Below are 23,504 nucleotides of genomic sequence, written 5' to 3'. Positions count from 1 at the left end.
GTTAGGATCATCATCTGACTTCGTCATCCTTGATCCCCTTGTTTTCCTAATGACTTATAGCTTCTCGAGTAACTCACCAAGTTGTTTGTAGAGAGACCAGGTGAAGACCATAAACCACATGAATCTTTCTTAAAAGAAACGAACCTTGCTCTGAGACAAACTTGATACGTGTGATCTCTGTACCTTGGTGACTATTATTATAGAGGCGGAATTCATAATAATAATAGACGAAAACTATAAAACATGACACAAAGTAGTAATTCGAGAAATATATATTCCCTAGATTATGAACAAGAAAACTATTACAATTCTCTCTTTGTTACGCTCATAATCTCTCTAGGTAAATAACCTTAAACTATTTGCTAAGTTTGCTTTTACAATAATTAATTGCCTCACAAGCTTCTCTCTAGGTGATTTGTATCACAAACCTCCCTTTCTAGGTATGTTTGTCTCACAAAACCACACTATTTAGATCTAAGTGTGTCTGTATCACAAACCACACTCTAAATATTTTTAGGTATGAGCTAAACATCTCTATTTATAGCTTTAGCGGTTTCCCAAACCTTCTAGGAATCTATTTCCTTATTTAGGAATAATTCCTTTTCTAGGTATATTTCCTTATCTAGGAATATTACATTTTCTAGGAAGTATTTCCTTATCTAAGTAAACTTCCTTACTTTGGTTTGGTTTCCCAAACCTCTTAGGAATTTATTTTCCTTTTATAGAAATACTGCCTTAAATCAGCAATCCCTCTTAAATTACAATTATATCCTCAATCCGTCTTAAGGATCACTAGTTCCCGGATAGAGGAATATACACGTGTATCACCAAAACTTCGTCACTTAAAAGCTAACTAATGCGCCCAAATAGAGATAAACTCACCACTAAATAATAGTTTTATCGAACAATGTGAATATCGATTTTTAACTGTCAATTGTCAATGATTTCCTACTGGATCTCATTGTAAGCGCTAGTTTTTTAGCTTAGTGTTTTTAATAAATTAATTAATTGAAAGGTGGGTTCTTTGTTTCCATAAATATATTGCACAATAAGCAAGCGGTAGTACTTAAATTTATCTGCCTTAAAATATCCAACATTGAAGCTTCATTATAGCAGACATTTAAACCACAAAACCCATTAAAATTCTATGATATCATATATGTTATTCATAAAAATCTATGAACATCACATGTTTTCAAAGATTTGTAACATGAGGTTGTAGAGAACGTGTTACTTTTTGGCTCTAATATGTGAATCTTCACCTTTAATAATATGGGCAGTTTGCTCCCCCAAAATCCCAACAAACAAGTGATATCCAAAATTTTCAACTCGTCTACGCATCTTAAAAAACTAAAATCCCAATCACTTATGGCCTGGCCCATAGCCGCATATTCTCATACATTGTTTGATCTTCGATAGTAAGAGATTGTAGAAAGGCAAGACATGTGTATTCAATAGACTGGTTGTGATAATGTATATTCTCTTTATTTATTTTTTTATAAACATAGTAGCCCTCAAATTAAATTGAGAATAAAAGTCTAATTTAGGTAGGATACTGATTTTTACGTTAGTATTCCTATATAAGGAAACAACTCCCTATAAGGTTTTGGAAACCAAACTAAAACAGAATTACTATGTCGACAAGGCTATAACTAGGAACGCTTAGCTCATGGATAAACATAAAGAGGCTTGTAAGACATCTACTAGTAGTATTGTTGATAAACAAGGTTAGTAAAACAGGTTTAGGTTTGTTACTGTTTGGAGAGTTTGTTAGCGTAACGAAGGGATAATTTGTAATAGTTTTCGGATTCATAATCTATTTTAGATATTTTCTTCCAATGTTATTATTTTGTGTTTCCTTTTGTGGATTTCATATATTATTGCTCTGAAACTCTATTTTTACAATAATAGCTACCAAGGTATAGAGATCATACGTGTCAAGTTGGTATCAGAGCCAAGTTGGGTTTTCTTTACAGAAGATTAACGTGGTTTATGGTCTTCACTAGATATTTCAATAAATCATTTATGAGTTGCTAAAAATAAAACGTTCAAAGGACAAGAGGACCTCAGATACGAAGTCATGCGAAAACTCTAAGACTAAAGAACCAAAAAATATTGAAGAGAAGGTTGATACATTAAATGCATATATGAAGTTGATTCAAATTGTCCTCAACGAAATAGAAAACTATGAAGAAAAATTGGTCTCCATCTCAGGGTTAGAAAGAAGAAGAAATATGGGACGCAATGGGATAAGAAAGAAATTTCCTTAAAAGCTCGGCAGAACCAAAATCTAGAGGTAAGTTTGTGAATCATGGTAAGAATTTGAAAACTGAAATTGGTATTGATATTCCTTTTTATGATAGGAGTGCCTATGTTGAAAAAATTGAATAATTGGATATAATGACCCGAACCTCTATCAATATTGTCCGCACTTATTTATTGCGATCATCCAGCATGGGAGTTTCGATGTTGAAAAATTGAATAATTTGATAGAAATATATTACCCGGTTAATGGCTCCAGAGTTGGAAAAAAGCTCCGCAATTAAGCGTGCTCGGGTGGGCGTAATCCAGGTATAATGGCTCCAGAGATCGGTAATCTCTGCATCCTACATACAATAATAGATTTATGAGAGGTCTTCATACCTATATTCCAATCAGCGAAACCTACATTCTTAACCAGGTATTACAATACCACCACCTTTAATTAGAGCCGTCCTCGGGTCCGAAATATATATTCAAGCCCATATCTTCGACGTTTCCTGCTAATCAAGAGCCCAACCCTCCTAACCTATTCTCTCACCCTCGGCAGGTGAATATTCGCCGGATCTGATACCATTTGTAATGATCAGACCCTCCACCGATACTCCAGCAGTTGGGGTTTTAAAAGGGCACCGCTGCGGGTATCCAACAATAGCTTCCCGGGAGGTCAACCATCCCTGGATTACTCCTTCCCAGGCATGCTTAACTGCAGAGGTTTTTTCCAATTTTGGAGCCAGTTGTGCTAAAAATTCCTCGGTGTTAAGAAAGTATAAACATGATACTATATTTTAATAAACGAACCCTACCTGTCGAATTTGAGTATTACATAACGTCTATACACATATTTTTGTTTCTTTAAATATGGTTCAAAATGCTCTAATATGGTGGAAGGATTATCGGAGGCAACATCTAAGTAAGGGAGCGTTGTTGTGGAAGGGGTTGAAGAAAGTTTTTATAAAACAATTTTATATGGTTGGCCTCATTAAAGAGAGATGGTTCGTGTGGTACAACTTGAAATAATCAGACAACCAAATAGTGTAAGAACATACCTCAGAATTCCAGAACCAGTATAATATTTATACTTGCATGATTATGTTATCTGTGAGGTATATCTCTAGGCTCCATGAATACACATAAGAAGTTGAAGGTGTTATCGATTGATATTATTTTTCAAGCAACGAAGCAAATAAAATGAAAGTATAATGACAAATAAGATATGGTTAAATTTTCCCGAAATACAACAAACATGACATGCTGATGACAAGTATTGAATTAAGTATCATAATATAAAACTAAAATAGTTGTGAAAGAATTAAGCCAAAAAGGTAGCACTGGTTTCACAATCTCCAGATGAAATCCAATCACTAACTGAGCCTAGTAAAAAAAAATTATAATGGATAAATCAACTAACACGTGCATTTTTGTCACAGTCTGTAGGATGGGGAGCCTGATGGTTTCCTTCATTTTTATTGTAGGTATGAAGACTTTTTCTCCCCTAAGCCGCTAAACCCATATAGTGTTTAGCATCGTAGTTACTAACTTAAGCCTCTTGATGCCCTTACCACTATTATCTCTTCGCAAAAAAAAAAAAAAAAAAAAAAACCCTACCCAAAGCCATCATTTTTTTCCTTGTAATAACTAGAGAGAAAATGAAATGATGAGTATACCAAGTAAACCGCTATCTTTTCGATGTCAATCTATACTAGACACACCTTGTGTAATCTAATATAAAAATGAACTGTCAAAGAGATTACTTAATTAAATAAGATGTACACTTGGTATATAGCGTAATTTAGAATCCGAACCAATTTATGGGATCAAACCAAGTGTTGATTAGTATACAAATGTATTTAATTTTAATTATAAAGACATATAAGGCGAAAGTAAAGTCAATCACATGACAAGATTTTGTTAACGAGGAAAATTGCAAGGCAGAAAAACCACGAGACGTAGTCCAGTTTTGAATACTCTCATAATTAAGGCGTTATACAAATTGACTACAACAAGTTCGTGTAGTCGAGACCAAGTCCAAGAGCGATATTGCACCATTAGGAAAAAACTGGTTATACACCACCATGGTGCATTTTACGAAACTCGTTGTCACGATAGCAAGTGTTACTTGGTACATCTCCATCCTCTCTCGGATTTCTAGTTGTAAAAATGTTAATAAGATATATGTAGGGAAGGGGTATTAGTTAAAGGTGCATTAAGTAGAGATGTATCCTTAAACTTATGAAGCTTGGCTAATGAAGCATATTTGATGTGAAAGCATCATTATGCTGTCTTGCTTACTCGAAAGAGCTACATGGTGCGTATGCATCATGGATACGACGTTTCAAAAAAAAGATGCATCACGAAGGAAAGGCCAATGATGCACACTTTTGCGGATCATTTTTGAAGGACCCTTTGGCTTATACGTGCTTTGTTTGGATTTGACCTTGTTACACGAGTTGTCTTTAGTTTCTACCACCGACCCGATGAACTACGGTCCGCGCTTGTTCCCTCAAAGGTACGAAAAGGGGAAAGTAAACAACCACAATGAGTTGTAGAAAAGCGGTCAAAAACTTTGTCGCTCATATCATATAGTTGCGAGGTGGTTGTGATATTTGGTAACTCGTATCATCTGGCTCGCGGCAATGCAATGCAATAGGTGATTTGTAGCACCCCAAGTTCCGGACCAGGGTCAAACCCATATGGAGATCCGAACTCGAAGAGTTACGGATCGGAAAGAGACTTATGCATATTACTCTTCTAGTTTATTTATTGCAAAAAACATAATTTAACCTTTCTAACATGAGTTTAAACATATGAATTCGCTAATCATCTTTAACAACATTTTCAAAAAAAAAAATTAATTCAAATGACATTTCAAGCTAACTTCATAGTTTCTACTTCCAACTTCCATGAAATCTGCAAGAATGTCAATTGGGGTGAGATGACAGGTCAATTGAATGCATTCTCATTCTCAAAAGATGCGAAGAATATCAATTGATCAAACAAAACATACAACAAGAGATTTTGCACAACTTAGAGGATTCAATTATATGTTCATTAAACAAGCTCACAATATCAATAATATTTTTGACAAATAATCCAATTGACGATTCAATATATCAATTCACAACATAATTATGTTGTCAACAATTCATCTATTTGAATTCCACAACATGAGTCCATAACACCAATAATATTTTTAACAATTCATCCAATTAGATTTGACACATGAGTTCATGGTACGAAGGTCCTTGGTTCGTACACCCACCTATCGTATAACTTGGCACTGACAGCCGTCATCGATGGATCGGGGGATCACTATCCTATACAATCTTGAGATCATTACCCATTTAACTCTCGGGGATCATTACCCTACGTTAGCGTGGAACCATGTTGCATATAACAATAAAACATGAACTCATTTCCAATTTGTAAATAATTTTTACAAACAATACAAGCAAATCATGGCTTAGAAACATATGATAAACAACAAGTATTTCTTTTAAGCATTTAAGCAAACACATTAACTGTATAATGTTATGTTACAAGTTTCATAGTGATAACTTGATCCGTTCGTCTTGAAATTTTACAAGAGCATGCTTGAGTCAATCAATAATAATATATCCAAAATTCACAACAAACTAACAGCTCGATTAAAAGATAATGATTTTATATTATCATAATAAAAACTGAGCAGATTACATCATTTTACCAAAATATTCACTATAAATTCACCATAATCTAAAATTGGACAAATCAAACTCACAATAAAAGATAAACATAAATTTATAAATTTTATTAAGACTACAAATCATTCTAACATCATTAAGACTAGGTAAATCAATCAAAAACATGACAAACAAGAACTGTACAGAATTTCCAGAAATCATCATCCAGATTACAAGAAACATTCAACGGTGAATTTACGTTGGAAAATTCTCAAATTAAAAAAAAAAGATTCCTAATCATGTTATTCAAATAAATTACAGAAACCTAACAATTCAAAGGCATACGAAATAAACAACAAAGATAAACACCAAAAGAGAAAGGGTTTCATATTTTTAATTATCATACAATCTCTCCATAGCCTTATTCTCTAAAAACTCTAGCTTTATCCCTTTCTCTTTTTCATTCTTAGTTTTCTAATCTCTAATATTCTTTCTCCAAATGTTTATTATAAAACCTATATTAATACTACTAATAAAAATAGCAACTAATACACATTTTCATTATTTATTTTTATTATCTATTTAAATTATAAATATCTTTTGATGTTCCTCATATTTAGGTGATTATATTTGCACCCTAACTTTTTAGTTTCAAGCAACCTCATCCAAACTAAGGCAAAGAAAACAATAACCTAAGCTAGTTTGGGTGAAATCCAACCCGAACCTGTATTATTGCCGTACTTGATGAGGTAGTTGCATTCCATTCATTGGATTCTCATATTTCCGTAGGCATACACCGATTACGGATTGGGCATGACCAAGAAATGAAGTTAACCGGTATGCAAGTTAGTGGAGCTTGCATAAGCCATTTTCATCACAAGGATAGTCCAATGTAAGGATGAAATGAGTCTGACTGATGCACCCTTATAACGAGTAAGATTAGTGCTTGCTTTCGGTTCAATGCCGAAGCGAAGTAAGGAAGCTGGAAATAGGCTTTTGTTGGCCCATGTGCATGTCCAAGACAATCTTATGCCTAGGCAGGACTCGGAAAGCAGTGATACATGCAAAATGCATCAACATTAGCTTTCAACATTATATACCCTTTGTTAAAGCATCGCTCGGTCGGACTCGCAAGTTTTGCAATATCAAACTTGTTGTCAATGTTAGTTGTACAAAACTATATCTTGATTTCTAGTCTACTAAAGTCAAGTCTAAGACTAGGTTAGAGAATGGTAGTTGAGTATTAAACATCACTAAATAACACTCGAAGATTGAAGACTGAAAAACAAACGTAAACATTTGCGAGAACTTCATCAACAAAGAGGTACGTCAATACTGACGTATCCTATTTACTCACGGTATTTACCATTTTATTTTATGAACTATGTCGTAAGCTTTTAGTAGATTTAATATTGTAAAAAAAAATGATTTCAAGCTAGTCTTGGTTAAACTCTCGAAATATGATTCAAGCAATGGATGTTCATGGATCCTTAGCAGTCTTAGTTAGAAAAATTAATTGTTCTTTAGCAGTCATAGTTAGAACAATTTATTATTCAGTTTTGTCTCAAGTTGATCATTTGGAAAATGCCCAAGCAATAGTGCATATTGTCTATGGGTTTTTGGAATATTTCAAATTAATCATGAGAGACTTAGAGCTACTTGGAACAAGGTACACATACTTGTAATGTAAAACCTAAGTCAGATTGAATTTTGCAAATTGTAGAGGTTCATAAACCTGGTTTACGAGCCCTTTACATCTGAGTTAAGGAATTGGGGATATGTTTGCAAACCCCTTGAGTCTAACTTCGCGAGCTTCCAAGGTTTGAAGATTCTGGTCTTCTTGGGGAGATTGTAAAAACATCGTTATCTCATTCGAAAAGTCGCCATTTATTTGCTTAAAAGATCAAATTGTGTACCTACGTATTATGTTATTTAGATATATCTTAGATCTTTCGAAAATGAATTCTTGTGTTTTCGAAAACTACCAACCAGAAGTTTTAGATATCGGTTTTCGAAAGTTTAACAATCAAATTTTCAAAACCTTAGCAGTGAGCAGTAAAAATATATCCCATATCCAGTTTTTGGGAACTAAAATTTCAAAGCATGAAAACAAGCACATATTTTCGATTAACTTAGTTAATTTCAGAATCTGAAGTTTTTGTCCCACTTATTCTACACATTCGATCAAGGTTCTCACTTTGGAATTATATTCAAGGTGCATGGTGTCTTATAATCTGGTCGCTGGTGTTGTGCATCTTCAAAAGCCTTAACTGGTTGGAAGAAAAGGGGTCTTACTAATAAAATTCTCTTAGTTTGCAATATAAGAACTTATTTGGGCTTGTGAATTGACCTCACTTAGATTGAAACTCATGAGACAAATAAATCACCTTTTAAAGTCAAATGAGTGGATATTCTTGTCTTCTTACTGCAAATTCATTCTTGAGAGTCCTATGAATTAAGGGGTTTATAGTTATGTTACTGTTGTAAGGGGTTTTATGTAGTCTTAGTAAGATGAGACTGTGTGAGATATCACGTCTGAACTGCTCATTTTCACATGATATCTGCATTGTTCACAAATATTTAGTCTTTTGAGTTGTACCAACTCCGAGACCAAGTGGATTTATCTTTTGTCCCGGTACGAAATTTCACATTGAACTGCTCAATTTCATATTATATCTGCATCGTTCACTTGTTGGAAGAAAAAATTAACTCCGACCAAGTATTTTTCAACATCGAAAACATATCCCATGATAAAAGTTGTTTTCGGGTGGTTCAAACACCCTAGTACTTTTTCGTTGTTGATTCACTCGAGCTCCTTGTCTCTTGTTTTCACTTGTTGACCAACCTCGGGAAAATAAATTTAACATATATGTATTGCTCAAGAAAACGTCTTGCAAAGCCCGATAAGTACTAATACACAATAAGGAGATGGGTCCAATTTTAGATGAGTGAATTAGATTTCGGAATCTAGACAGTTTTCGAAAAGCACATCTCTTGTTTTTCGAAACATTAAGAATGATGACTAAAGAACATCCTATGTTATTCGACATTGGGTTTTAAAAATCTTGGTAAGTTCATTTTGGAAAATCATACAAAGAGTGGTAGAACACTAATCATGTACGACATACCTTCAACACCTTGATCAATTCCAACGATCAAGTCTTTCGTATTAAAGTTAAGACGTTCCTCTGATACTTCGTTTTCTTCACATATATATGGATAAATATAGAAGAAGATAATCACATGAAGGTAATCAAATCTTCAAATATCAACCTTTGACGAGAATGATGTCTTCGTATATTCAGTCTTTGTCTTCAAATCTTCAAGGGTAACTTGAATTATTCCATCCTAAATATCTACAACCTAAGTTTAACATTATTGATGGTGGATTTTTGACGAAGGCTAAAATTATACAATCATAATTTTGTGTATTTCCGACCTAGATTTAGACGAATATATGAACTTCATATTTTAGAAGTTAGACATGAAAACTCATGTCACGATGATCTCTGACTGAGTGTGTAGCCTCTTCATAGCATATATGAATATGTGATTATTAAAGCCTCTCATCCATGAGCTTTCACTATTTTGCAAATTTCATCATTTATACTGAGCAATTCCAGTACACACTTCTGTATAAAATCGAGAATGACCGGACGACTCCTATATGGATTGACCACTAGTGTAGAGCAATAACGTCTTCAGGATGTCACAAATGTTCCCTGACTATGGAAAATAAACATTCAGAACCAGTACGATGCTTCTACTATCTCATACCTCGACTCTCGAATAAATATAATGCTCCTAGACAGATTTCCTGCTAGTATAGAGCCATCAATTAATTAATTCTAGTGCAATATTCATCAATTTAATTCCTAGAAAATATAATATTTTCATCATAATATTTCATTACTTCAATTAACGACTTTTCTCAGCTGAATTCCATGGATTAGTAATAGATATTCACTTTTCTGGCATATGGGCCACCATCGAGTAAGCTCCGAGAAAATGGTGTGAGTATACTTAGCAATAATGCACGAATGAGCATCCAACATATGGACGAAAGAGGATATATGGAGACCTATGCAAAATAGGAAAGGAAAATAAAATAAAATAATTTTTTTTTAAAGGAGGCGCACAGGACCGGACCCACCGACCAGTCGGCTATGCCGCGGCCGTAGCCAATCTCACGCCTCTCCATCTTTTTAATTTATTATTATTATTATTATTACTACTACTAACTCTTGAACTCCCATATTCGTGCAAACTCTAAGTTTTCCACATTTCTTCAAATATTGCTCAATTCTCCAAAAAAATCCTATCCCCACGGTTATTAGGTTTTTTCTGCCAACAAATATTAAAATATTATAATTATTTTAATATTCTAAAATAGTGGACGTGCGAGCAAAGTCCTACTTGCTCATTCATGCAAAATTTGAGAGTTTCAGTCAAGATCAAACTCTTCTGAAAATCCAAAATATTGCACAAGTGTCCAACAAAAATACTTAAAATCTCAAGAATGGACGCAAGTTGGACATGGTGTCCCATGCACCGCCATAGCCGGACCTGGATGGTCCACTTGACCATCATGGCCGCCCGGTCCCACACTTCTTCATTATTGGATAATCCTTCATAATTTGGATATTTTTCCATATTTTGATGAATCCTTCTCCACCAGTGGGACAATTCTTCATACACCGCTCAGCCGTCTCTCCACCACCAATGGTCGTTTCGATACCCATTGGTTGGTCGATATTTTCCACCCACATTGGACAACTTTCCATCTTCTGAAACTAGAGTTTTCCAAAAATTATGGTTTCAGACTTATGACAATTTTGATAAACATCAATAATTTTCATATTGATTGAGCTTCGATTCTGCTACCAACATTTTTGTTGCTCGATTGTCCAAAAAGCAACGTGATTTGGACAACCATCCGCTTGGCCGACCATCCAATATGTTATTGGACGTCCATGAATCCAATACTTACTAATTCCTACTTTGTCATTCGAAAATTCATGACATATAGTAGATCAAATAAGTACTCTACGTAACTCAGCAATATCTGATTTCCTATCACGACATATCAGAATAGGTCCATTATGGAGCAATCTCATTAGAATGTCGTTCATCGGTCCAAATCATCAGAACATCATTATTGCCTCAACTGGTAAAAATGATATATCACAATTCGTCAGACTTGACGTCTATGTATTATTATTGTCCCAGCAGACACCTTATGTTCAATCTATGAGTCACAGAGCATATCACATTTGTCCATTATGCTCGACACTCATCAAAACTAAGAGTCATAGTCTAGCCAAGTCAACAATTGACCAATTAAATACACGTCTGTCTTGCATACTCCACATTCATGAGACATCAATCATGTCACGGGGGAGGATATTCATTAGGATTTTGGTTTGGCGGCCTACAACACATGCGTACATCCACGATGAGAAATGTGAGTAAGTCTTGCAATCATTTGAAGGAGTTAGCAAAGTAGTGCATGAACAATCAACCAAGTCTCCCTCACAATGTGGAACTGGTTCAACCACGATTTCCCACTCCGACATTTTTCCACTCCTCTGCAACCGTCACACTTACTGAAGATCAATGTGTTAACTATTTCTGCAATATAAATAGATTCATCAATCCAAGATTTTATAGGACAACTTAAGTTATCAGGACTTAACTCAACTCAATGGATCTCAGTCGAACATTACTGATCAGAACTCAATAAATCTGATCGTAATTCACTGGCGTTCGTCAAACTTGCAGAACCCCCAAACACATCCACAATTCTTCAATCATTATTGATCTCGCACGATTCTCAGCTTCCCTCCTACAGATCGACCCTCATCCCTCTTTGTGACCGAATTGACTCTGGAACGACCATTGTCTTGGTTTAGGCTGGAGTCTTAAAGACTGATCTCTCGAACTCAAAGCACTCATGTGTACTGCATATGTTAAAGGTTTAGGCAATTTTCTCAATTGAGGATCTGCCTGTTGCACAACTCTTCACTTTTCCTAAAAAACCAATAAACGTTTTCACCCATCAACAAACATAATGCAAAATTTGATTTTGTCAAGTGATTCAAGCGTATGTTTTGGCATCTAAAATTGACAACAGATTTGAGCGCTTGTGGCTTCAACCGAGTAATGCTCTAATACCTTTATTTATATGCTTAATGAGACAAATCCTAATGATTTTAGAGTATTTATAGACTTGGAATCAGGATTTCTGTTTACACATTGCTCACCTTTGGGGCTTAGAAGGACATATGGAAAATAGTGTCGATGCTTTGTGTATATGCATAACCATGATAGGTTAATTTACATAGATCACACGTTTAAAAAGATCGTGACACACTAGGTTACATGTAAAACTTGGTTGCAGTCTAGAGTATTATTGATCTTGATAAAAATTTCAATACATTTATCTAAAATGTAAAATGCTTCCTTTACACGATTACAATAGATTGGTGAAGGCTAAATGTTTATGAGAGAAACTAAAAACGAACATTATTTCGCTTTATGATTGAAAAAAGAATGCAAAAGGCTATTTCTCGAGCAAGTGAGAGGGGGATTACGAGGTTTTACTTTGTTCATTTGTCTTGTATCAGTACATCGAGATATTAATGCAATTGTGTGATAGCTTAATGCATTAAGAACCCCGAGAACTTAAACAATCTAAATTACAGTCTTTAAGATACCATATTTATGTGGTTAAAATCCTAACCACCATCTCGCACAACAACCGAGCATTAGAACCATTAAATGAATGCCAGTTGTCGTTGATATTGCAAAAATGTTATTATATGTGCATTTCTTTCTACACTTTTTTTTTATATATTTAAGAATGTTGTTGTATTTTTCTTACCTACTGCTACCTCTGATATTAGACAAATGAAACCTTGTTCTGGGACGATACTTACTTATTACGTGAATGGAGTCAAAGAAACTTTAACATATGCATACTTTATTCCTGTTTCATACAAATCTCCTTCTAAATCAATTTCGATCAGGAACCAACCAGGTTATCTACTATATTATTTTTACTGTATATGTGTTTGTTTTCTAAAATAAAATTAATCAATATTTTGGGTTTTTGTTGTTGCGGTTGTTTCTTATCTAAATTTCTCTTGTTAACATCGCCCACAGACATACATGATATAGTTCGTCATTATGTTATTTTCTCTGTAAAATAATTTTGTGTTTATTTCCCTGCTCAATTTGTTCTTCCAAATGATTTGGAGAGTATGTCTTGAAAGCCGTCAAATAATTTTCTTTGGGAAAAAATCAAATTCATTGAGTGATTATGTCGACTTATGAGTATATTGTGTTTCAGAATTGTGATTTTCCTTATTATCAATTATTTTAATTAAAGAAAAAATTCAATATGATATGAAGATATGAAACTAAATAACCTGGTACATGTTTGTTTATTTGAGTAGAAGAAGAAAACCTCAACAAGCAGATGAAGGCCATGTCTCACTTAAGATGTAAGTTGCACTTGCTTATCTTTTTGTTTAGGGAATATGATCTATAAGCACTCACCTAATTTTATCATTTTATTCATTTCAAATTAGTTAGGAAATTTTGGTTGGACAAATTGCCTTAAAAAGAAGTCATCGATCATGTGAATATATATGGTATAGATTTGCAAATAAAATCACAAGACAACAAATGAGCCCTTTGGTTTACAAAATTTTCATTTTCCTTCACAATACTAATTTAGAATTTGATCTCCAAGGTACTCTATTGCTTAATTCATTAAACCCATCACAATGGTCATAGTGATTTCTTTGTGCTTCTACAAGTCTCTTATTTGCATATATACATGTAATTTGCATTGTAAAATTGAGAAGGCCATTAAGAATGACTCCACCATGTTGTCTACAAACCTAATAAGAATGTCCATTTCGGGGCAAGCACAAAGGGATTTGGTAACTACCACAATCAAGATATCCGACTTCCAATAAAACAAGCAAATGAAGGAGCAGCGGAACTCAAAAGCAACCATAAATTAAAAAGAAAAGAGCGCTATAAAACACTGGAGTCCGTAATTTTCCCCCTTTTTCTTTCGGTCTCTCTATGCCCCCGAGTGTTGTTGTGCCTTGCTCTCGTAAATTTTAGCTGATTTTCTCAAAATTCCAAGATAAATTATTCAAATTCAAGCTTCAAATTATTGTTTAATTGATAATTTTTGAGCTTATTATCATTCATTTGTGTTGTATGCGTGTAATGATTTGGAGAAGAAGGCAAAGAGAGATCTTTATATCTCTCGTTAATAGTTGATCTCAACTTCCTTTCTTTGCTTGAAGAATCAATTCTTAAATTTCGAGTGAATAAGTGCGTTCTAGGGTTTTTATTAGTTCGGGCGAAGATCTTGGTTAGGGAAACCTGGCTATGGAATACTCTGATAGCAGCGGTAAGTTTTTTTACTTTAGATTTCATAAATTTAACCCCTTTGTGTTCAATAGAGCTTTGAATACTCTAATTCTTGGGTTTGTGTTAGACTTTAGGAGAATTTAGTACCGCATTAGTTCTTGAAACATAGAAAAATTGTTTTGTAGCTTTGGTGAAAAGTAGGGGTCTGGAATTAGGGTTTGAAGAAAATTTGTCAATTGCATGTTTCTGGGGCTTGAAATGGACCGGTTTTTGGTAGAAAATTCGTTTTTTTAGTTTGAAATAGTTTGGGCGGAGAAATTTGAATGTAATTTTTGCCATGGTTGTCTTAAGGATTGAAAGTTCTCAGCTATTTACCCCAATTGAGGCACTATATGTCGTGTGCTAGTTACATTATTCCCATTTTGTGATGTTGAAGGAACTCAGAGTCTTATTGTGCTTTGCAACCTTGTTCCTGAAGAGTAAAACAAATGTTTTTCAACTTGAAAGTAGAATATGTGCAAGTCTTTTGGAGTTATTACGAGAGATATGAGCATGCTGGGGTAAATAAGATTGTAGGAAAGGTGATTTTTAAATTCCTGGATCATCATGATAGGTGAAAGCTATATAAAGAGGGTCTTTGTGTCACATATTTTTAATACGGTTGCAGTATTTGATTGAGTTACCAGACTTATACATTTCGTTGGCAGTTAGTTGGTTAACTGTGTGGGGGTGCAATTACTTCACCAAGAGTTGAGAGAAATAGGATGTCCGTTCTTTATAAGTTTAGGAGTTTTACATTTTAGGTGAGCAAAGAATATGTGCAGTAGTCCTTAGAATCTTAAGGCTTTAACTACTTTGAAAGGGTCCCTTTTGTTTCTTGAGGCGTCTCCTAACAGTTTTCGTTTGAATTTACCCTGCCTAGTCTTTTCTCGTCCAGTTCTATAGCATCTGTCAAGAAATATCCATGCATTGTGAGCTGTTAATCTAGAGAGCTAGCAGAGTATGAAAATCTCCTCTGTAAAAAGCACGAGACAGGGTAGAAACAAGGGGAGAGCTGAATTGATAACATTGACCATCCAATCGTGGTATTTGCTGCTTATATTCTTCTTAGGTAGACCATGCTTTAGAGCTTTGAACCCCTTTTGTTAAAGCCTTAATGAATGTTGCTAAACATTGCAACAGAGTTATCATGGAAGGGGTTTTGAGTTTCAGTGATGAAGTGGTTTTTTTTCTTTTGTTTTCAGCTGGTTTATGGTTGAGGTCATTCAATCAATAACAGAACCAGAAGAGTAGGCATATCATAAATTTTTTTTTTTTTTTTTATGAGAGAGAATTGCCTTGTGAGTGCTGAGTTTATTTTCCTGTCAACTTTTGTGTTAATGATATCTTCATGTTTGTTGATGGGCTGTCTATCATAAACTTTTCTTGAGAGGAGAGAGAATTTCCTTGTGCATGCTGAGTTTATTTTCTTGTTAACTCCTGTGTTAATGGTAACTTCATGTTTGTTGATGGGCCGTCTCCTTAAGTTCCACTCTATGATTGATTTTCAAATTACCTGATAACTCTTCCCTATGGTTTGGTTCATCAAGTCCATTTGCCGGAGTTTTGCTGTGGAGTTTCAATGATGAATGTTTTTTTAATCATTATCTAACTGCTTGTGTTGCTTCAGTTGAGGCATTCTTGCAACTTTTGCAAATAAATAAATTTCAACTTATAGTAGCCCTCAGTTAAGATTTAAGAAATTTGTGAATGGTTAAGAAGGAGAATAACATGACATTAAAACACTTAATTAGAAAGCATGTTGACAACCCTTACGTTACTCAGGTTAGATAAGATACATGTATTGACTCTCACTTTTTCAATGAGAATATTCAAGTTGATTCTCATGTATGCCTTGAACTTCAAATTAGGATTATGATATGAACATGAATCTCAGTTTGGAAGGAAGCTTTTCTGAGAGTGAATAGGTCATGTTGTCTTCATTTTTGAAACTCAATTGTTGTCACTCAAATTAGAGCAATCACCACCTCCTTCAATCTACTTATTAAGGCTCCAACTTATTCAGATTTTCGTGTTGTGTTCCTTGACACCAGTAACTTTTTTCTATCCTCGTATTTGTAAATCTCATTGTACAACTGTTACTCCATTTTAAGTTAGAAAAAGAAAGACAGTTTCTAGTGTTATTGTAAGTTTGTTAGGTTTGCTAAGTTATAAGAGTCAAAATGTCTGACATGATCCACTTGGCCTATTTGGAGGTCTAAGATTTTGTTCCCCTTCTTTTATTTGTTTGCTTGCTTGCTTGTGAATTAGTGATAAAATCTTCCTCCCTCCGTGGAGTTTCGCCATAAATAAAAAAGGTTTCCTGATTGATTCACCAATTTGTAGTTCATGCTCGGATAATCGAAGAAGAATGCCACTTTTATCTCTAACTGTAAACTGATATTCTTCCAGTATACCATGCTTCTAATGACGTTATGTTTGCACTTACTAATTTTGTGTTATGCAGGGACTGATGACGATCTCCCTCCATCACATCAGAATAGAGTCCCAAGAGGAGGCCATCTGGCAGGTAATGGAAGGCCTGCGGTTGCAGGTTCTGCTCCATACGCCAGGCCGCCAAATGATATGGAGACTCAGATCCATCTCCTTGAGCAAGAAGCCTACAGTTCAGTGTTGCGAGCGTTCAAGGCTCAATCTGATGCCATAACATGGGTATGTATTTGTCACTGAAACTTTCTGTCTCGGCTTTCTATCAATGTGTTTTATCAATCAGATCTTAACAGTTATATTATGAACTGTATAATTTCCTCAGGAGAAGGAAAGTTTAATAACAGAGCTTAGAAAAGAATTGAGAGTATCGGATGAGGAGCATAGAGAACTTCTTGGTAGGGTTAATGCAGATGATATCATTCGGAGGATAAGGTTTGATACTATCATGAAATGTGCTTCCGTGGTTTCTAGAGAACCATTCATAAGATTTGTTCGTCTGGGTTAGTTAGGCTACCTTTAATCGGAAGCTGTTTGTATAATGTTATCAGGGAGTGGAGACAGGCAGGTGGTGCACACCAAGCCGGCTTGCTCAGTACAGCTCAACCTGTTCATGATCAAATACCAAGCCCTACTGTCTCAGCATCTCGGAAGAAACAGAAGACGACACAGTCAGTGCCTTCTCTATCCTTAAATGCACCATCCCCTGCTCTGCACCCACAAGCAGTCGGGGGTGCATCAATGCAGCCGTCTTCTTCTTCTGCAAAACGAGTAGCTGCTGTTGGAGGAGCCAGGGGCAAGAAGCCTAAATCAGTAAGTTAAATATTTTTAGTAAGGTGTCACCTAAGGATTTGTATTTTAACCCATCCTTTGCCATTTTTGTTTTTCTCTTTATTACTTTATTAGAGGCCGTTGCCTGGTGTGCCTGGAATGAAATCGATACCCTACCCTTCTGCTGGTCCAGCCGGAAGGGGTCAAGCTGCTATTCGTGGGACGCCTGGGGCTCTTGTCGCAAATGAAACTGCAGATACGGCAGCTTTAGAGCTAATTGGACGGAAAGTGCTGACCAGGTGGCCTGAGGATAACAACTTCTATGAGGCTGTCATAACTAATTACAATGCCAGTGAGGTATACTAGATTGCTGACCTGAGAACTTGGCCACTGCTGGCCTAGGTGGAGATTTTGGTTGAACTTTACTAATTTTTTTAATTCTTGTAGGGACGGCATGCGCTGGTTTATGATATAAATTCCAAGGACGAGACATGGGAATGGGTGAATCTCAAAGAGGTAAACATAATATTAATTTTTGTTGTACACGGGGTTAAGACAAATTAACACCGGTTTTTCTTTTTCATTATGGGCTTAAATTATTTTTTGAGTCTATTAGGCCGTAATGGGTTAGATTGAACAGCTATGTACTAGAACTGCATTCATGAACTTCCACCATGTTGTGAATGCTATTGACATGATTTGTTTAGGATAACAGTTGTTATGTGTGCATATACACATGTCTTTTCGATACTGTGTTTGTCTATTTATATTATGTTTGTCTATTAATATTTCGTCCTTGTCTTTCTCGAAACATTTTTTTTTTCACACGGAAACTATGGCGACGAGAGTTTAACCCTGCGAGTCCCTATTTCAAGTGTCTTAATATCTAATGTATTTAAAGGAAGAATAAAATTCCAGTGCATCAGTGAAACTGCATACGGGACACCAAGTCAACATTGTTACTGTAGCATTTGATATATTGTAGGCTAACTTAATAAGGTAGCGCTGAACAATGTTCATCTCGTGTTAGCTTTCTCGTAAGCTGGAGATATAATTTATGTGTTTGGATGTTGCTGGCGTAACTGACAAAATATTAGGTATGTTTATGAACGGCTGTGTCACTATACGCAGTTTGTTTGTAGATGTGTGTTTTTCACATTGGGGATATATATTTTGTAGCTTACTCATATCCAAGGTATATTTGTTCCATCGGTGGTGGTAGATGTACATCCTGTAGTTTGTCCGTAGCTTCCTTTCTCGTTGTTTCCTTGTATGTGTAAGTGGGAGTCTGAAACTTCATAAAAGGGGTATATCTACATCTTGTACCTGTAAGCTTCCCTCGGTTTCTGGGGTTGCCTGTGAAACTGTTACCGTAGTTGGGACCTGAGCATAAGAAAAATATCCGAATATTTATAACCAAATCGCATTGTAGCCATCAGCTTAGGTTTAATTTATGAAGTTTTTACTTTTAATAGATTTCCCCTGAGGACATTCGGTTGGAAGGAGAGGACCCCGGAATTTCTCGACGAGCTGGTCGTGGTGGTGGGCTAGGTCGTGGGGCTAAGAAGCCGATGGGTCGCGGTGGTCCTGTTCCAGGTGCAGGGAGAGGGAGGGGAGGTATAAAAAATCAGGTCAAGAAAGAATTCCCACCATCACAGAATGGCATTGGAAAGAAGACTTTGGATGACATTGAAATACTTCATACAGAGACGCTGGTTAAGGAGGTTGGTGAATTGCTTGAACCAATATATTAACTGTGACGAATGTTATGATTGACTTTTATCTCACTTCTTTTATTGGTTTTTATTCAGGTAGAGAGAGTCTTCGGTGCTAGTCATCCTGATCCACAACAAATGGAGAAGGCGAAAAAAGTGCTAAAAGTAAGAAATACCATGCATTTCCAATTAACCATTTATCTTTTGCTCTCCATTTAGCAACATAGAATTAACTGGGGGTGTATGCCAGGACCAAGAGCAAGCTTTGATTGATGCAATTGAGAGACTTGCGGATGCATCTGATGGTGAAAGTGGTAATAACTTTATAATCCACTTGGTTTGTATTTTATCTGCAAGCTGTTATCAACCTTACGCACACTGCAGTGTTCGAAATTTGTTTAAATAGAAACGAACTGGCTCACCTTATCTTATGTGTAATCCTTATCTTTTGTCACAGATGATGAGCATAGATTCTCACATGGGCAATCATTAGACCGGGAACGAGGTTGGAGAAATCGGCCGTATGGTGGGAACCAGCATAACATGGGATTTGACGATGATATGTTAGAAGGTAGGGGAGATGGATCAGACGGTGATCAGATGGTTGGGGAGGCTAGAGCAGCTTCCTATGACCATCGAGATGCTGATGATCTCTAGTTTCTGGATTCACCAACAATTCTTAGTTGGGTTGAAGAAATCTCACTTCCGTCTAAAATGCCATGTTTCTCTGATCTTTTTGTCCTCTCACAGTAAAATAGCCCCATCATGTGAGCATTTGAGTAGCTAAAAGTGGTGTAGGTTGGGGTTGATCTTTACAATGTTGATCCAGTAAAATTTCACTGGGTAAATCTGCGATGTGTCCATGTAAAATTATTTAGCCCTTATGGCCATGTAAAGCGTATCTTGGAAGATGGCCCTTTAGTGTTGTTGCAGGTTCAGGTTATAGAATTTTTACTTTTGTTTTCTTTATATAAGCTAAATCTTGTATTTCTTAATTTATCTCAGATGTATTATTGGCTAAATATTCTTCTGTTGTTGGTTGGTTTAATGGCGATTTCTTGCTCAAGTTAAACTGCAAAATGATTGAAGAATAAGAATTATCATACAAATGAATCAAGAAGTGTTATGTAACTGCATTGATGACATCTGCCTAAGCAATCTCAATTTAGTGGCTTCTTCTTGGTCTTGGCAAAACCACTTACAGATGGAGTCAATGATAAAACAACGTCCATTGTCTTCCTACAATGAAGAAACGAATCCAATTATCAAACCTACCATATTGGCATCATAAGAGGGTCCTTCCATTTGGAAATGACCTGCACCTTCAATTAGATGGGTTTCTACTCTCCCTGTAGCAGATTTAAGCTTGTTCTCTAACTGTTTCACGCTTGTAAATCCATCTTTTGTTCCCATAACAAAAAGTTTGGGTTTGGGAGATTTTAAGATGGCTTTGTGGTGTCTTCCAAAAAGGATTGAAGCTGTCAACCCAAAAGGATATCCCAAACTAACATAGCCTACTACTTCTTCTATTTGATCAACCGCGGAACCTGAAATTGGTGCACCTATGGGAACAAAACAAAACCACGGCAAGTTAGTGAATTCTACCAAGGGTATTCCCATGTTAAAAAAATAGTTTTATCATGAAATTCATTAGAACTAAATGCAAAACATCAAAAATTGATGCACTTAAGCTAGAAGGATGAAAGGACCAGAGAAGGGTCCATTGACATTTTTTCATCAGAAACACGACTACTTACGAGATACTTTCGAGGTGCTGTCAACTTGGAAAAAGTAAAGGATTGGAAGCAGAAGTATGACTTGCCAAGTGATCATCCCATCCATAATTTCATGTTAATTCTATTGAAAAGGGAAAAAACAATACATGTATCTCAACCACGACGGCTGGTCTCTGTTCTCTAATTCCATAAAGTGTTAATGGTCATGGGTGACATATCGTCAATTGTATATATCGCTCAAAAGTCACGAGATATATAGCTTTCAATAAGCAGCCATTGAACGGAGTTGGATATTTGATCAAGTGCACATCTTTCCTTTTGCGCTAGTTCACACAATTAGTACAGGTATCAGCCAATATTCTTCTCATCCTAGACGACTTCCATATATTTTTTCCAAACATAAAGCGAAATACATGATACATATTTTGTATATGCTATTTTTTTTACCAACAACAGTCATGCACTCTGAATGCAAGACGCACTCAGATGTGTATTAAGTTAACATTCAATTATAGATATTCTTTACAACAGACAAATGTGATGCCTAAAAGAAAACTACAATCTTTTCCATAGTTCCCCTTCTACAATGTATTGTAACAGGTTCGCGTCTAAAGAGGAGTAAATTGGACGACACTATGAGAAGGACATCCTATTTGAATGTGTAATACAGGATGTGAAGAAAACTGGTCTTGTGCCTCTCCGAAGTGCAGTCAGACAGAAATCATGTATCATGCCTATGTTAAGGTGTATTCTCTTAGATCCTTAACTATGTTCTCAACTTTAGGGAGTCTTTAAGTGGGGTGCATTGGTTGTGGTGACAAAAGATTTCTTGAGGAAGGAAATGGAGCTTCATGGAGGAAAAAAAGGGCGAGTATCTTGTGAAATTCAAGGTCCCCGAAAATAAACAAAATGACACTCGGAAAATGCCCAAAAATAGCAGTGTCCTACATCTTTGACTATTTCAATTGTAGAAATTACAGCCGATATCATTCAGAAACACCTTAGATACTGATAAAAGAATAATGACCTTAGATACTGATAAAAGAATAATGTCGTTTAGCCTCCACAGTTGTTCAATAGGAGGAAACCAAAAGATGTCACTAATCCCCAATGCCCTAAATATTACCTAACATCCGCATAGAGCAACGTAATTGAAAGTTCAAAATTAGAGGGCTGTAGAGATTGGATGAGATACAGAAAACCCTCTTAAATCCATGGGTCATTCTATAGAGAATGCATCTAAAACACCATAAGTACACATCTATACCAAACTACCATGATATCTGAATGATTAGGTCTTGGAGAATGGAATTAAGAGGGTTCACCTAAATTTCTTTTAGAACATCTTAGAAAGTTTTGCAGGTATAGAATTCTTCAGTGGGAAGAATTACCACTTATTAAAATCGATTTCACCATAGATGATCACTCTCCTAACTATCTGATGTGTAAACATATTGAAAATATACCCAAAAAAAACCCCTTAATCCATCAACATGTAAAGCCAATTATGATGTTTAAAAGAACACTGCGAACCCTTTATGTCAAAAACAGAGATCACAAAAAACACCCATTTTCACAAATTCACAGATTTAGGCATTCAAATGTCAGGACTAACAAATGCACCCTCTACAGGAATGAAAAACCTAAGCATCAACACAGCCAATGAGCCAAACAAATTTTCTTTGACATGAATATAATTGTACACAAAATCTAAAAACAGCATAAAGAAAGAAAAGTACCTGCAGAAGAACCAACCAAAAGAATCCTATCAGCAGACAAATTTTGAGAGACCCATTTGCAAACAGCAATAACATCATGGATTTCAGAAAAACCAGTAAGAGAAGGTCTTCCGGTAGATCTACCAGCACCTCTCATATCAAAGGTTACAGCTCTATAAGCTTTCTCTGCTAATCCAATAGCAATTCCTCTTAATAATCCTTGACATCCACCTAAAACAGAGTAAGGATGCACAAGAACAATTACCAAATTTTCCATCTCTCCTTCTCTTGGTTTGAAAACCCTAGTCTGAAGTTTAACACCATCATTGCTATCTACTGTGAATGTTTCACAGGTTGTCGCCATTTTTATTTATTTATTTTAATAGAGAGAGAAGAGTAACAGGAGAAAGAAAAAGGGAGAGTTTATAGCGTTGGAGAGCTGGAGAGGAGAGTTGTTAAAATGTTTGTTGAAGAGAAATAAAGAGGAGTGAGAACGACTCAAATTTATCACTCCATTAGGAAAGTCAGTTGACTTATGTACCTTGTTTCTGACCAACACTCAAGTCCCAAGTTTTATCCAGGATATTGAAATCTTTAACTCTAAGATCATGATACTCGAATGAACATCCGCAATAACAGGCACGGAAAGATTGGAAACCAAAGGTCCTTACAGAAATCGACCTTACCGCCATCTCCTATTACAACACCCTCTTTGGTATGAAGCTACAACACCCTCTTTGGTATGAAGCTTGTTTAAAGATG

At 35.7% G+C, this 23,504-nt stretch overlaps 2 protein-coding genes across 2 annotated transcripts; one reads left to right on the top strand and one right to left on the bottom strand.

Moving 5' to 3' along the window:
* Window positions 1–13,933: 13,933 nt before the first annotated feature.
* On the top strand, window positions 13,934–20,351 carry LOC113309842 (protein EMSY-LIKE 3-like). The gene is made up of 10 exons (XM_026558361.1): window positions 13,934–14,355; window positions 16,822–17,027; window positions 17,128–17,237; window positions 17,354–17,615; window positions 17,709–17,930; window positions 18,021–18,089; window positions 19,049–19,297; window positions 19,385–19,453; window positions 19,539–19,602; window positions 19,746–20,351. Exons 1-10 carry the CDS (start codon window positions 14,334–14,336, stop codon window positions 19,943–19,945), a joined length of 1,473 nt encoding a protein of 490 aa, XP_026414146.1. The 5' UTR covers window positions 13,934–14,333; the 3' UTR covers window positions 19,946–20,351.
* Window positions 20,352–20,371: 20 nt separating this feature from the next.
* On the bottom strand, window positions 20,372–23,198 carry LOC113309843. Its single transcript, XM_026558362.1, has 2 exons — window positions 22,764–23,198; window positions 20,372–20,850 (listed from the first exon to the last, which is right to left on the bottom strand). The coding sequence occupies exons 1-2, from the start codon at window positions 23,104–23,106 to the stop codon at window positions 20,528–20,530; spliced, it is 666 nt and encodes a 221-aa protein (XP_026414147.1). The 5' UTR covers window positions 23,107–23,198; the 3' UTR covers window positions 20,372–20,527.
* Window positions 23,199–23,504: the final 306 nt, after the last annotated feature.

Source organism: Papaver somniferum, chromosome 9 (genome assembly GCF_003573695.1).
Source record: "Papaver somniferum cultivar HN1 chromosome 9, ASM357369v1, whole genome shotgun sequence".
NCBI lineage: Eukaryota > Viridiplantae > Streptophyta > Magnoliopsida > Ranunculales > Papaveraceae > Papaver > Papaver somniferum.
This window is presented reverse-complemented; position numbering and strand designations above follow the sequence as displayed.

Coding starts and splice junctions, on each gene's coding strand:
- LOC113309842 (XM_026558361.1), top strand. CDS start 14,334: ATGGAATACTCTGATAGCAGCG. Junction 18,090..19,048: donor AATGGGTGAATCTCAAAGAG/GTAAACATAATA, acceptor TACTTTTAATAG/ATTTCCCCTGAGGACATTCG. Junction 19,298..19,384: donor CAGAGACGCTGGTTAAGGAG/GTTGGTGAATTG, acceptor GTTTTTATTCAG/GTAGAGAGAGTCTTCGGTGC.
- LOC113309843 (XM_026558362.1), bottom strand. CDS start 23,106: ATGGCGACAACCTGTGAAACATTCACAGTAGATAGCAATGATGGTGTT. Junction 20,851..22,763: donor TTTGGTTGGTTCTTCTGCAG/GTACTTTTCTTT, acceptor TTGTTCCCATAG/GTGCACCAATTTCAGGTTCC.